Source organism: Branchiostoma belcheri, unplaced genomic scaffold (assembly GCF_001625305.1).
Source record: "Branchiostoma belcheri isolate BF01 breed outbred unplaced genomic scaffold, Haploidv18h27 scaffold4, whole genome shotgun sequence".
Lineage (NCBI taxonomy): Eukaryota > Metazoa > Chordata > Leptocardii > Amphioxiformes > Branchiostomatidae > Branchiostoma > Branchiostoma belcheri.
Genome location: NW_017804020.1, coordinates 2884231 through 2897778, shown reverse-complemented (window position 1 = coordinate 2897778; position 13548 = coordinate 2884231). Strand labels below are relative to the sequence as shown.

The window sequence follows — 13548 nt, the reverse complement described above, 5'->3', positions numbered from 1 at the left end:
GGTTAAGAGAAATAGTGTTAGGACATTCCACACCTCTCTTAGCAGGGACCAGTCACCTTCAGTGGTTAACTAAGTGCTCTTTATACACAAACACTGAGCATGTGGGAGGTAGGCCCTAATGAGCTGTGGATAGCTTAGAAAGTTTTGTCATCAGAAAGTTAGATTTTTTCATTGAACAGGTGCTTAATGATATGATAAATGGTGATTTTCACTGAAGAAGTACTATTTTTTGTTGAGAGAGGTGTTCTCACTGTATAAGGCAACTACTAAATCTTGCCAGATACTAGTAGTATGTTCATGCATCGTTCTAATTTGGGATGAAACTAATGGTAACCTGAAAGACTGTTAGGCACCATCCTAGCAACTTTATCACTCAGATAACATACACTATCACTGGCTATGGAGTACCTGTCTTCATAAAATATGTAGAGTAAATGATTTCTGAACTGCAAACAAATGCTTCTCAGAGCTCATCTCATAAGCAGGGATTGATTTGTAGGTCTATGGATTTAATAGAGTTTGATTTTAACATTCTTGCAGTTTTTATACAGGCTCAATTGTGTCACAGTAAGGTCAGTGTGTCTTCCTGTTTGAGTGACAAATCATGTGGTGTCCAACATCCAATCTTGTAGTGTTGACAAAATAAAAGAGAACAAGACCAGTGACAACTGAACCATGCTACACACAGTTCCATGATTTGACAACTGCAGCAGAAAAAAGATTGTTTCTACTGTGTGTGTCTTTGATTTTCTGGCACACGTCAAAGAAATGTGAGAGGCTTCTTTCAGAATGTGAATAACTGTCTTGCAAAATGTCCTTTCAGGCCATACTGCAAACTTTAAGGTACATGTATTTGATCAGTTACTGTAGAAGGAATGATTATAAATGATTCTCAAGTCTTTATTTCACAAGAATTTATTCAATCCCTAACCCCCCTGAATAACTATCACTAAGTCTTATTAGCTTCTTGTGTCTATTGTCTACAGTATTTTGCTTTATCTACTGGAATAGAGCACCATGGAGCACAGTATCAAAGTTTTCAAAAAAGAATCAGAAAGGAATAATTTCCTTCATGTATATCATGAAAAAAAGAATTATGGCTTTTGATACTGGATGTAATATTTTCAGCCTTATTGACAGCTTTACCGTAAATCAACAGTGACTCCAATATTAGCCTTTTTACAGTAAGTGCCTTCGGTCTACTCGAACTCCTCATGGCAAGGCCACTTTGTCCCGTCTGTGTACCGTGGTGATGTACAGCCAATTAGTCTGGCAATTAGCAGCCTTTCTTCACACCAGCCCTGTGTAGACTCCAGCAGAACGCATGCTGCAGACAGGTAGGCACTTTATCAGGATAACTACACCCCAGCAAGACTTGTGTTTCTGTCCCCTCCTGCTGGTAGCAGTTTACTCTGGCACTGAGGCTTGAAACAGGTGTCAGGGATAGGGAGGGATCACAGGGCCTAGAAGTCGTGTCATGCACTGAGCTTTCTTGGCAAGGTGTAAATGCATGCATACCGTTGGTACACACTGAGTTCTTTGTGTTCACCGTTGATGTAGACTTGAAGTCATCATGTAATTTGACATTTGGACAACACAGCTTGAGTCTGGGTTTCCTGTGGTAATGTGGAACATGTTGCGGTACACTTAATTTTGCAGTCTGATAGTGCAGATTAAGATTCTGTGTAAGACATGCTGACATCATGGATTTCCTCCTAAGATGTGACATTGAACCTTAAGACTGCTTCTTATACATCCTTAGTTTTCTGTGTCATCAACGTCATGACTTGAAAGGTTGAAAGGAAATAATTCCACTTTCCTAATACAATTAATTAGTTTGAAGCTCAGTTCTGTAAAGTTTAGACTCCACTGCTGACAGTTAGCAGCTCTCTGATTCAACCTCAGTCAAAAGTTTGTTAGTCTTTTGTCAGTCCTGTCTCATTTGTGTGACCCCCTGACCTGTAGAGGTATTTAAGGGCTTATATCTCCTGCTAATGAAGCCAGGGGGAGACACAACTACCACCTTGGTCTATACCAGGGCAGTTTAACTGCTGTTGTAGGCCGGCTGCCAATCCTTCTGTAGAAATCCTATGGCTTGTGACAAATCTTCTCCTTTGTACCCTGAATCTGCTGTACGTTGTTAGTAACTTGTCTGGCAATGCTGTAACCATTCACAGTTATATGTATATACAATGTACATGTACCTGATCTTGTTGGTACATTTTACATATATGTAATGTATTTATATACATGTATATATAATACTTTCCAAATGATTGTCAGATCTGATATCCTTGAACTTCAAATGTTATCAAACTGCATTATATTTCATACTGTAAAAAAAGTCCTAATTTCAGTTCATACAGATCATCATAGAATCATACATGTACATATAGTTCCAACACTTTTTAGATCTAGAGTGGTTAGATGACTTACAAACTGTCCAAACATTTTTGATTAGCACTATAGTGACTAGAAGTATAGATAGAATGGTTATACACTACACATCGCATCCTAGCAGCTACCTCTAAAACCTTTAAGACCTAATTTTATAAGGAGCTCCATTGAGACTCTATCCTAACATTCTAATATTACTACAGGGGCCTACAAAAAAGCTCACAAAGTACAGACTGTAATATATCAATGTTGATTACATCTTGCTAAAATGCAACAGACTGATTTTCATTGATAAAACCACTGCAGGCAATACTTCATTCATTTAATAGCCATGAGTAAACTAAGAAAATAATTACTCTTAGGCTCTCGACAAGTGAGGCATGACTCTAACTTGTAATTCTAACATCTGTGAACACAAAGATTAGTTTGAATTGTTTGGAGTTTCTGCTGAACTGTGACGTTGGAGCCGTGAGTGGCATGTACCCCCTCAGGTTCACTAGGCATCTGGGGTAAGAGGTTAGCTGGAGTGGCCCAGCTTCCTCTTCACATCTGTCTTCAGAAATAAAACTTACTTCTGCTGTCAGACACTGTTCCAGACTACTTCAGTGTAGAGGACTTTTTTGGGGTCAGAATTTTCTTTTTTTCCCAGTGCATCTGTGTGTGTGTGTGTGCATTCATGGTTTCAAGAATTTGAGATTTCGCAAATTAGCTTTATTGTTGTCTATATGGCTATATTTTCACTGTGTTCTTGGCAATTTTCCCATATTCATAAGCCTACTAATGTGTAGAAAAATTATTACTCTGGACTAGTCAAATTCCAATTGATATACAGATTTTTGACATAAAATTTATTGTTTAAGACTTGCATGTACTAAGAAGACCAAGACCCTAATTTTTATGACATCCCTCTGCCATTAAAATTCTTAGGCTATCTGTGTTAGCAGTAAATTTGCAGACATGCCTTTCGTGGCAGCTATTGCTTTTAGTACTGATTCTCCCAGACCCAATAAGATTGTTTCTGACAATTTGTCCTTTACAGAATTGCTGTATTGACTGTAAACCTGACAGGTTTATGTACACAATTGCCATGAGATCAAGGGTCATTCTCAACTAAACCTATAGCTAGTACATGTATTCCCCGTTGCTATTCTTAACAAGTCTAGACAAACATTTGCTTCTATCAGGCATAAGATCAGTTACTTCCGGCCAGCAATATATGTTACGTCTTGCAGTGAAATTTGTGGGAACATAGTGAATAATTTCATCAGATTGGAGAATAGTTGAATAGCAAGAACGTTCTTTATTCACAACTACTTGTTTGCTAGACGGTCATTGAAATGTCGTCTCTTGTTAAACAAGTGGTTGTGAATAAAGAACTTTGCTATTCAAGTCTGAAAATAGTCTGGCAAACACAGACATGTGTTGGCTAACAACATGACCTTCGTACTTAATATATGTCACCTTGTGTACAAATGTAGCCAAACTTGCATATTAAAAGCAAGGACAAAAGATCATCGTTACTCTTATTTTAGGTGTTGTGTATGATTTTTTAAAAGTCATTACTTGTAGGAAGTTGTAGGGACTAGTTACATGGGGTGCCTTCCTTTGATAAAAATCTGCCTGTTTACGCACTTCCTGACTTCACACTGTTTAGGTCAATAGGATGCAGTGTTTTGTACTGATAAGCCTGCTGACTAACTAATTGGACAAACTGCGGACGTAACAACAACAGCACAATGACCAACACTTAAAAAGTATATTTCTGTACAATATATGGATGGATACAATGTATGTGTTTGTATAAAACCATGTGTAACTGTATAGCCAAGAGTCAAGAGCCAAGATTTCAATGTCAAGGTCCATTGTTTTCATTGTTTAGGTTGAAGTGCGTGTAACTTAACCTTTGAACATTTAACAGGTGAGCAGTAGAGACCTTCGACCTATGGTGTTCACCCTTTCGCAGTATTAGTCTTGCACAGCTTTAAAAAAACAGGTAAGCAAGGAACTTCTTCAGCAAGAAAGCAAGTATTACTAATAATTTCTCTTTAAACTCAATTTTTTCACTGCTGTTACTAAGAAATGATTGCTGGCACCTGTTGCCTTTCAGGATGAGGCTGATTTGTGAGGAAATCCTAACTTCTATCCTGTCTTAACTGGTTTAGCTGGAAGCCAAAAACGTCAGAACTCACATCCCTCTTCATCATCGCAGTCCCACGGATTGCCAAGTGGAGCTGACGCCAGTTGTTTTCCTGAGTTTAGCCCAAAGATTGACGCAGTTAGAAGGAGTTTCTGTAAGCATCCTTAGCAATATCTCCCCGACCAGCCTCTCACTGACTTCCTGCTTGTAGGCTAGCCTACTTGGGCGGACAAGTCTTACTGACACACCTACTTGACTTTGTCTAACGTACAAGTGCGTTGCATTACACCAAGTGTGTGTGGACTAGGCTGTCAGGGGAGCTTGAACTTTTTTTTCTTAATTTTTTTTCTTCATCTGTTGCTTCTGCAGAAGGTGGTACAGAATCTGGCCCTCCAGAGGACGTTGAACCGTTGGGTGTGGGACATTTGCATCACCTGCACAGCATCACGTCTGACGTTACCCCGAGGAAAGTGTTAGTGTTGGGAGACAGTTTGGACACACGGCCGTCTGTTGTCTGCCTGCCGTCTCCTCTTGACAGGACAGACCCCAGACACACTTCTGAACGTTCCCCTCTGAAACAGTGTAAGTGGTTCACCTCTCTGCTTGGATCAACAGTTACTACTACTGTAGAGATTTTACCCCTAGGGTTTACCTGTCTGGAGCAGACTTCTGCAAATTTCTGAGGTGAAAGTCAGCTGCCTGTTAGGATTACCCTCAACAAACCCACGTGCACGTCTGCAAACTCCACGACCCAGAAACTCCTCCAGGGGATTTGCTCGCAAGTTCAAGTTAACCCTATTCATCAGGTATATATCTCCCCAAGTCTTCCAGTCTGAGAAACTTAAGAAGACTTCAGTTTGTTGACTTTTCCTCAGACTCCTTGTGCCACGGTCCCAGAGGGATCCTCTGCACCGGTTCAAGTTAAACGGCCATTAAATCTGGTTAAACACCCGGACAAGCCGTCAAAGGAACGCCCTCGTAAATTCTAATCTGCCGCCGTAAATTACCCCTCGGAATTTTTGCAAGCAAGCGGAAAAAGATACTTTTTTTGCCACGAGTACAAAATATTGTAATATTAAATTTTGGTGCTGCTTAAGGCTGATGTGCCCTTACAGTTCAAAGTAAAAGAGTGCCGTGCACAGAGACCTGTATGGAAGAATGATGGAGAAGTGGTGTAGGTACATCTGTGCATCTGTCACAATGTTGCTGGCTGTACTGCTCCTCCTGCCACATGTTGCAGACTCACAGGGCCTGTATCCAAGGCCACGGATGAATCCCTTCTTCTTCCTCTGTAACTACCAGGTAAGTGTTGCACCTTATACAATGTATTACCACTTTTTTCCCCTCAAATGCAGTGTGCACATTAGTGGTTTGAGAATTTAGATTGTGTCATAGTTATGACAATACTCACATCCAGACTAGAAAAGATGTCTTCAATACTTTATTACTATTATTATTATTAATATTTTTCATTTGTTGCATGTTAAAGCATCTTTTGTAAATCTTAAGAATTTTTGCAGTGGATTTTCTTTTTGTGGAAACGTAAATTACCGCGAATTCATGGCACTGCAAATATGTCCAAACTTTGTAATGTATACTGTGCTACAAAATGGTTTTAAGTGTTTTAGCTCCAAATTTAAAACATGATCATGTGTTCACTGTTGGCAGCCTTTAGTTGGACAAAAAGCAAGAGGCCATGAGTTGTGTTAGACAGGTCACTGTAGACAAGATTGTAATGCTTGTTCAATATAGGAAAATCCAAGGGAATTCCAAACATGGCCACAATGTCTATCCCAATCTTTTAGATGTTCGCTATAGCAAGTAGGTATGACCTGTTAGGCCAGTTCCTATGGCCTTCCGTATATAGACATATGCTGCAGTTTATGGTAGGTAATTGTTGAACTGACTATGTGCATGTATAGCAATGCTATACAGACTGCTTAATATTATCAGCACATATGACCTATGTTGGCGTGCTTGACTACATGTACACCTGTACCTATCATATGTTTGTCACTCTGTCTACATGATCCACCTGTGCCTGCTAACCTAAGCCTTTGTACCAACTGAATAAAGCAACATGCAACATCAGTATGTGTACCTGATACACCACCACCTCACTCAAGTAACTACATGTATTTCACCTGCCAGCTTTGCTGCAGAAAGACTGGCAGCTACTGTCCCTGTGGTTCCCTACAATACTGTCCAATGCCATATAATAATCAAGTCCTCTACTCTCCACCAGGGCCATGAGCTGGCAGACTCCCAGACTGGGGAAGTGGCCCTCTCTGTAACAATCGAGGGATCTCCAACCAAATATGTGCCAGGGGAGGAGTACCAAGGTTAGAAAGAACAATCAACATTTTCCTTTTTGTGTTACAATCAGTTTCTACCGTAGGGAAACAAATTTGTAACTTTTCCCAGAAGTTGGCTCGTAGCCACACCTGTGGCGTTATTGTTGATCTCCAAGGCTGATATCTGGCCCAGCAGATCAGGCAGTCATATGGCTCACTTCCCAAGTAAACTGTGGGGTGTTAACATGACCACAAGGGCCACGGCAAGGCTAAACAATAACGTACTCATGCATGTAATGGATGGGAAAAGGCAATTCTGGGTGGCACGGACCTTCAATTAGAATGTGATATCTTGCCTTCTGCCATAATATTATACTGTGCAATCAAGAATTCAATCCTCTCAAAGTGTCAAGTTCAGGTAACAAGGGACTTTCGGGAGTTTGCAAATTTTGAAGATTGCCAACAGCATGTTTGGCTGTCTGTTATTATAATGATAAGCTCATTGACAATCAAGTACAGAATCTAGAAAGAAAGATCAACTTCAAAGGAAAAGGAAACAATGAACAAGATGATATGTTTGTAGCTAAGTTGTTAGAATTGTGAAAAATTAATTGTGTAAGAGTTGTAAATTATGCATTGTTGTGATAATGTGCAGAATTAGGTCTAATTCATGACTTTGATTGTGTGATGATGCCTCAGATTCTGTGCCCAACTGTGGCCTGTATGATCACAGGTTCATGACTAACATGACACATGTACCTAAGGCACATGTACAGGTCAGGTGTCGAGTCAGAGGCCAGGGCCAGTACAGTATCACCCTGGTGCAGGGCACCTGCAGCTAGTGAGAAACCATGTAAAACTGTCCATAAACCTACACCAGTTGTCTTTGTTTTTATATCTTGTCTTTGACACGTTTGTGACATACTGAAGATAGGGTATAAGATTTTATACCTTTTATGTCACACTTGATACGAGGGATGCCAGCTTGGTGGTCTTACAGTCCATTGATGCTTAAAAGAGGTTAAGAGCGTGGTTAGTTTGTGTTTCCTCTGATTGCATCTTTCAATGCTAAACCACAAGGACATATGTCAGGGTAAAGACTCCAATCATGACTCGATGAATCTACCCACTGGAGATCCCGATCAGAATGCTGTTAATGTGTTAGCGCCATTGCCCATTTACAAACCCTAAAGTAAAAGTCTATACACTGATCATCACTCAGAGTTGAAAAGTCTGACTGTTTTTTAAGTGAATATCTTAGAATTCACAGACTCCAGTCAGGATCTCTATCTGCCAGTAAAGTTGGCCATTCTACTGGCAGAGATCAACAGATTTTCTGTTGACTTGGATCGAGATCTCTTACTGATATCATCTACATATAGATTCTACTTGATCGGAGTCTCTACCTTGACATACATTATCCATCTACAAGTCGTGACTGTGCATTTGAGGGCACAATAGAGGGATACAGACCATATTAACAGGTTGTTCCTGTCCTTTCATGGGATTTGACACAAACATATTTCTGCTGTCAAATCTTCCCCATATAAGTACATGTACACGTATGCCGGCATCCCTCAGGGAGTTCACAACTTCACATATTAACTGTTGGTGGTCCGACAACAGCTGAAACAGTTTCAACTCGGGGTTGTTTTTCTTGACGTTACTTTGAAATGTAAAGCTGAAAAACAGGAAGCAGAAGGAGAGGGTTTCACATTTATGGAGTTGGCTGGTTGTTCTTGATTACCGCTATCCTGCGGATCCAGTAAAATGTCATTGTGTCATTGTGAAATGTGGGGGTGTTCTGTATGAAATCAACTGGGACAGCTGATATCGTGTTTTGTTGTTACCGTATGTGAACTAATAAAAAATATGTATATTTAAAAAGACAGCTTATTAAAGATCCCAATCTCAACATATTGAAATCATTCCAATTGCCACATGTACAAGCAAGGCCCTTATTTTAAAGGAAAACGATAACAGATTTGTTTGAAGAATCACTATATAGCACTTGGCCAGATATATCATGAAGTACTGAAGAACAGTATATACTAAGCAAGGGGAAAGATCCTTGTATGAAATTTTCCTTTTTTTTACTAATAGATATCTAGATAGTAAATATTTTTCCTGGGACACATTGTTGGAGAAAAGAATATTGAAAATGGTCTGGTAATTCAATTCATGTATGAATTAGATAAAAATGGTTCACCAGATTATAAATCTTACATCAGTGTCTTTTTCATCTAAAGGCTACCTGTTCAACTGCCCAAATTAGATGCTGGCCTCTTACTGTAAATATTGCAGATATCTTGACTTGCTACTGGTATACATGTGTACCATTACTGATTCAGGACAACTTCTTTCCATTATTTGCAGTGACCATCAGCTCCAGTGCTGACTTCCAGGGGTTCCTGATCACCGGCCTGTACACGTCCACCTCTGCTGTCCAGTCCTCACACCTCTCGGCTTTCGGCCTGAGCGCCATCGGGATTTCCTCCGTCCAACCGTTTGGCAGCAACTTCATGTGCTCTATCATGCACACCCACATGAGCAAGGCTCCAAGGTATAAATTTTGTCCTTTTTGAAAGGAACTCAGTAAAACTGGGTAACTTTTCAAAACCAATTTTCCCATACATGTGCATAGCTTACTGATATCGGTGAGGCAAAAAATGCAATGTCGATGACGGGAAATGTTTGCATGTTTCATATTGTAGGCTGACTCTTTGGTGTTACCAAAAAACTCTCTTGTTGTACATGTACTAGCTTGTTTTCTTTTAGCAATTTCAAAATGCTTCAAGTATGAAGTGATGATGAAAATGTGCAGAAATGATAGAAAATGTCAATATCAGACAGATTTCTTCATCAAGAAAATATTTTATATTGCCGGCCTGAAATTGCATTAGATGCCTTTAATTCTCAACCTTGTTGCTGCTAAGAAACCAGGTACTATAAATTAAAAGTTAATAAGGATCAATGTAATAACATGATCTTTGAGATGTGATTTTATAACTTTGCTTGTGCATGTCTAGGTCCTCTCTGACCTTTCTGTGGGTGGCCCCACAGGCAGGGACTGGGTGTGTCAACTTCCTGTAAGTAAACATTTCGTCTGATCACTATAATACATGTCCATATATTTATCAATTATGTCCATTTTTCAACTGCCTGTCTGTTAATATGCATTTCAGAGATGAGTCTATGGCAGGGAATAGAATGAACCACAGAAAATTAACTTTACCAGGTCATATGCCAGCATTTATTACAGTCAAGCTTAGCTGCAGTTGTTACCTCTCCTGCTGCTTGTATCACTTTCCTATACAGTTTTTGCATTTTTTCCATGGTGTTTGACATGTGTCTCTACTCCTGCAGGGCTACAGCTACCCTGGACTCAACACTCCTGTTCAAGGACATGTTAGCATACCAGATCTGTGAGGACGGAGGTAAGAGTTTTCTTACTAAAAGGTTAGGTTGAACCTACCCTGTACTATCCTTATAAGTATGGGTCGTTGCAAAACACATAAAATGAAGCCCATGTAACTGATTGCAGAATAGTGGAACACAGTATATTCAATCTAAGTATTGACTGCCAAATTGAATTCACATACATGTACTTATTAATTCATTCATGTATAAGTATGTATCACAACAATCTATCTAAAAGGATGACAGTATTTGCAATGTCTCACTTTTTCTTGACAGGTCCAACTGAAGGACCAGCTAGGCCATCCTTAGGTAAGCCTTAAATATGTCTGGAAGATTACCATTAGTTATTTTTACTAGCAGCGATATACGGTACTCAGTCATATCAAAGGCCTGATAATACACTGTACTTGAAAAAATAATAAAGATAAGGCTGTAAGTATCCTTACAGCTCTTGACTGAAACAGTGGGGTCATATAAGGACAGAACAGCCATAGGTACAATTCTAGCACAATCTGTTGATTTCATCTGCTAGAAAAGGAAAATGACCTGTTAATAATGGTGGTATTATCTGTGTTTAACCCAGCTGTGATACATGAAGATGGGGTGATCCTCCGGGATGACTTTGACTCCTCCATGGATATCAACACTGATGTTTGGTGAGTTCATACAAAAAGGATCAAGTGATGTTATCTACACGTACAGCCTGTATGTCAGCATAAAAAGTTGTTCTTTCTCTTCTTCTTGTCCGGTTTATCGTCTGTTGTTCCCCGTCTTCTGATGGTTAGACGTGCTTGCACTGCAGTACTGAGGCTTGATGGCGGCCCGCCACTTGCCTCTGTCCTGTGGGTTGACGTTATCTAAGTTCAAGTGGTGGAAGTCCTGATTATTATGGCGATTAGTCCTGATTATTATGGCGATTAGTATGGTTTGCAGACCAGCTTGTGGTTTGCTAAAGATAAATGTGGCTAGGAGATACACAGTACATTTTGTACCTTTTGATGTAGGTCCCAGTTATCAGGAGGAATAGTTGGTGACCAGTGTGGAACTGTCCTGCATGACAACTCCCTAGTCTTCTGTGAACCCAAGGGAACCAGACAGTTGGTATGTATAATCATTATATCATTACATTTTGATAATTCATGAAAAGGACAGGCTAGTCTAGGTGGTAACTGTGTTTGATTTGAATTTTGCCAATATTAATTGTTATAATCAAACACATTCTTTAGTTTGTATCATTAGTGGTGTAACTAGTACTAATTTAAAAGTAGCACTTTTTTAATGTGCAAAGATAGCTATGAAATTTTGATTCTTGTTATTGATTATTATTAATGCTAATAGAAATATTGATATTCCACAGATATCCAAGGCCCTGAATCTGACTACAGCTTCTGTTCTACAGTTCTCCATCTGTAAGTAAAATAATACAGTAACTATAAATGTCTCTACAAGTAAGTTGTATACTTTGAAGATTTTTATCGGACTGCAATTTTCCTGGCTTTCAAAAATTTATTGCTCTCTTAGCTGCTGGGACATGTACATCCGAGTCACGTGACCCCAGTATTGTGATTTCATATGCAACGTTCAACGAGGTGGACTTGGACTGGCACAAGATAATTTCAATGAGGTGAGCTTCAATCACACCTGAACTACAATGTAGTGTTTACTCAGGGATGGTTAAGAAGATGTCATCCTCAGGTAAATTGTACTCTTAACTGTCTCTTTAAAGGCACTGCAAGTGATTTAGGGCAGTAAAACTTGTATTCAATTTTCAAACCATTTTTAATGTATTAAGTTGAGCCCCTATCCTATAGCATACTGATATCTGTGAGGCATAAATGCGATGTTGCTGATGGAAAATTGTTTTGGGGCTATTTCAAATGCTAGTATATGAAAGTATGAAGTGATGACAAAAATGTGCTAAGAAATGGCAGTAAATGTCATCATCCAACAGATTTTCTCATCCAAAATATTTCTTTTTTTGCCACCCTGAAATTGCATTTGTTTGGATGCCTTTAAGACACCAATCCTATATTGTAATTCTCAGAGCTCCAACCAATGGGAGCACAGTGACCCACGTGGTGCACCTGCCTGCAGAGGTACGACAGGACGGCATCTGTCTGCGCTTCCTCCAGGAGACCCCTCACCTCAGGTCAGAGTTCAAGGGGTGCTGGGCCATGGACAATGTTGCCATCATCAACGCCGCGGCCAGGCCGACACACCTGGAGGACAGCTTTGACCCCATCGACCCTGGCAACTGGCTCTTCCTACCTGGTGGTGGAATTAAGGTACAGGGGGGAAGTCATATTTAAGTGCTTATTAGTATCCCGTCTTTGATTTGCTGTTTGGGTCCCTGACTCGGGTGGGTAGCAGTTTGCTAGTCTTCAAGCCATGTTTCGAAGCCGCTCTATCTGTCCAGCATTTCCACACTGGCAAGGATATATTTCATATTGCTTGACAAGACATCAATTATCAAGAATGATTGATACATCTTAGAGACAATAAGGTTCACTGGAAGACTAAAATGATTGACAGTATTGTCTTACTTATGTTTGTCTTATGTTTTGTTCTGAGATTGAGAAAACAAAGAAAAGACACTTAAATCTGTAACATGAAGACCTTCTAAAGCGGTGGGGAAGATCTATAAAATCCCTTTGTGTTTCCCTTAATTTAATAAGTAATATTGAACCATCCAGATGGCTTGCAAATTTTGGATACCATCTTATGTAGTCTAGAGTTACTGTTCTTACCATTACTTTACCTGGAAGAAACTGGATTGAACTGTTGTGTTACTCCATTTAAAACTCTGTAGCACACCTGCCAGTCTGAGGGAGATGCCATGGGGTTCTGGGGTACCGGGGAGGAGGATGACTGGAACTATGTGAGCACCAGAGATCTGGACCTGCTGGTGGAGGCAGACAACACCAGCCAGGTGGAACACTTCGAGGAGAAGCTGCCTGATGGGTGAGTACAGCCATAGCTGTTTATACTATCAAGATTGTTATCTTTGGCAATGACGTGAGCCAAGAGTTATTCTATTGATGAAAGAGTGGTAAACTATGAAGTATTAAGCTTTTCTTCTGTGAATAGTTTCATCAGGTTGGTAAGTCACTGAGTAAAGAAGCTCTTTTTACACAACCAAGCATTTTATACACAGCAGAATCTGATGTTTCGGTGACCGTCTGTTACCTTCCTCAGGGCTGCAGTGCTGCAGTCCAATGTGAACCAGTTAGAATTGCCCTGTAGTAGTCTCTACCAGACTCCTTTGCAGGCTGAATAAATAGTAGAAATTGGCAAAGGGGG

At 39.9% G+C, this 13548-nt stretch overlaps 1 protein-coding gene across 1 annotated transcript in view; it reads left to right on the top strand.

Annotated features, from left to right (window-relative positions):
* The first annotated feature begins 5233 nt into the window (after positions 1-5233).
* LOC109476906 (reelin-like) overlaps positions 5234-13548 on the top strand; it is a 55891-nt gene continuing 47576 nt past the window's right edge. Inside the window, exons 1-12 of the mRNA XM_019777923.1 lie at positions 5234-5836; positions 6780-6876; positions 9205-9391; positions 9858-9917; positions 10195-10265; positions 10525-10557; positions 10832-10904; positions 11253-11349; positions 11606-11657; positions 11770-11872; positions 12293-12533; positions 13058-13209. Coding sequence (XP_019633482.1) covers positions 5693-5836; positions 6780-6876; positions 9205-9391; positions 9858-9917; positions 10195-10265; positions 10525-10557; positions 10832-10904; positions 11253-11349; positions 11606-11657; positions 11770-11872; positions 12293-12533; positions 13058-13209 — 1310 coding nt within the window. The 5' untranslated portion in view covers positions 5234-5692. The remainder of the gene's footprint in view (positions 5837-6779; positions 6877-9204; positions 9392-9857; positions 9918-10194; positions 10266-10524; positions 10558-10831; positions 10905-11252; positions 11350-11605; positions 11658-11769; positions 11873-12292; positions 12534-13057; positions 13210-13548) is intronic.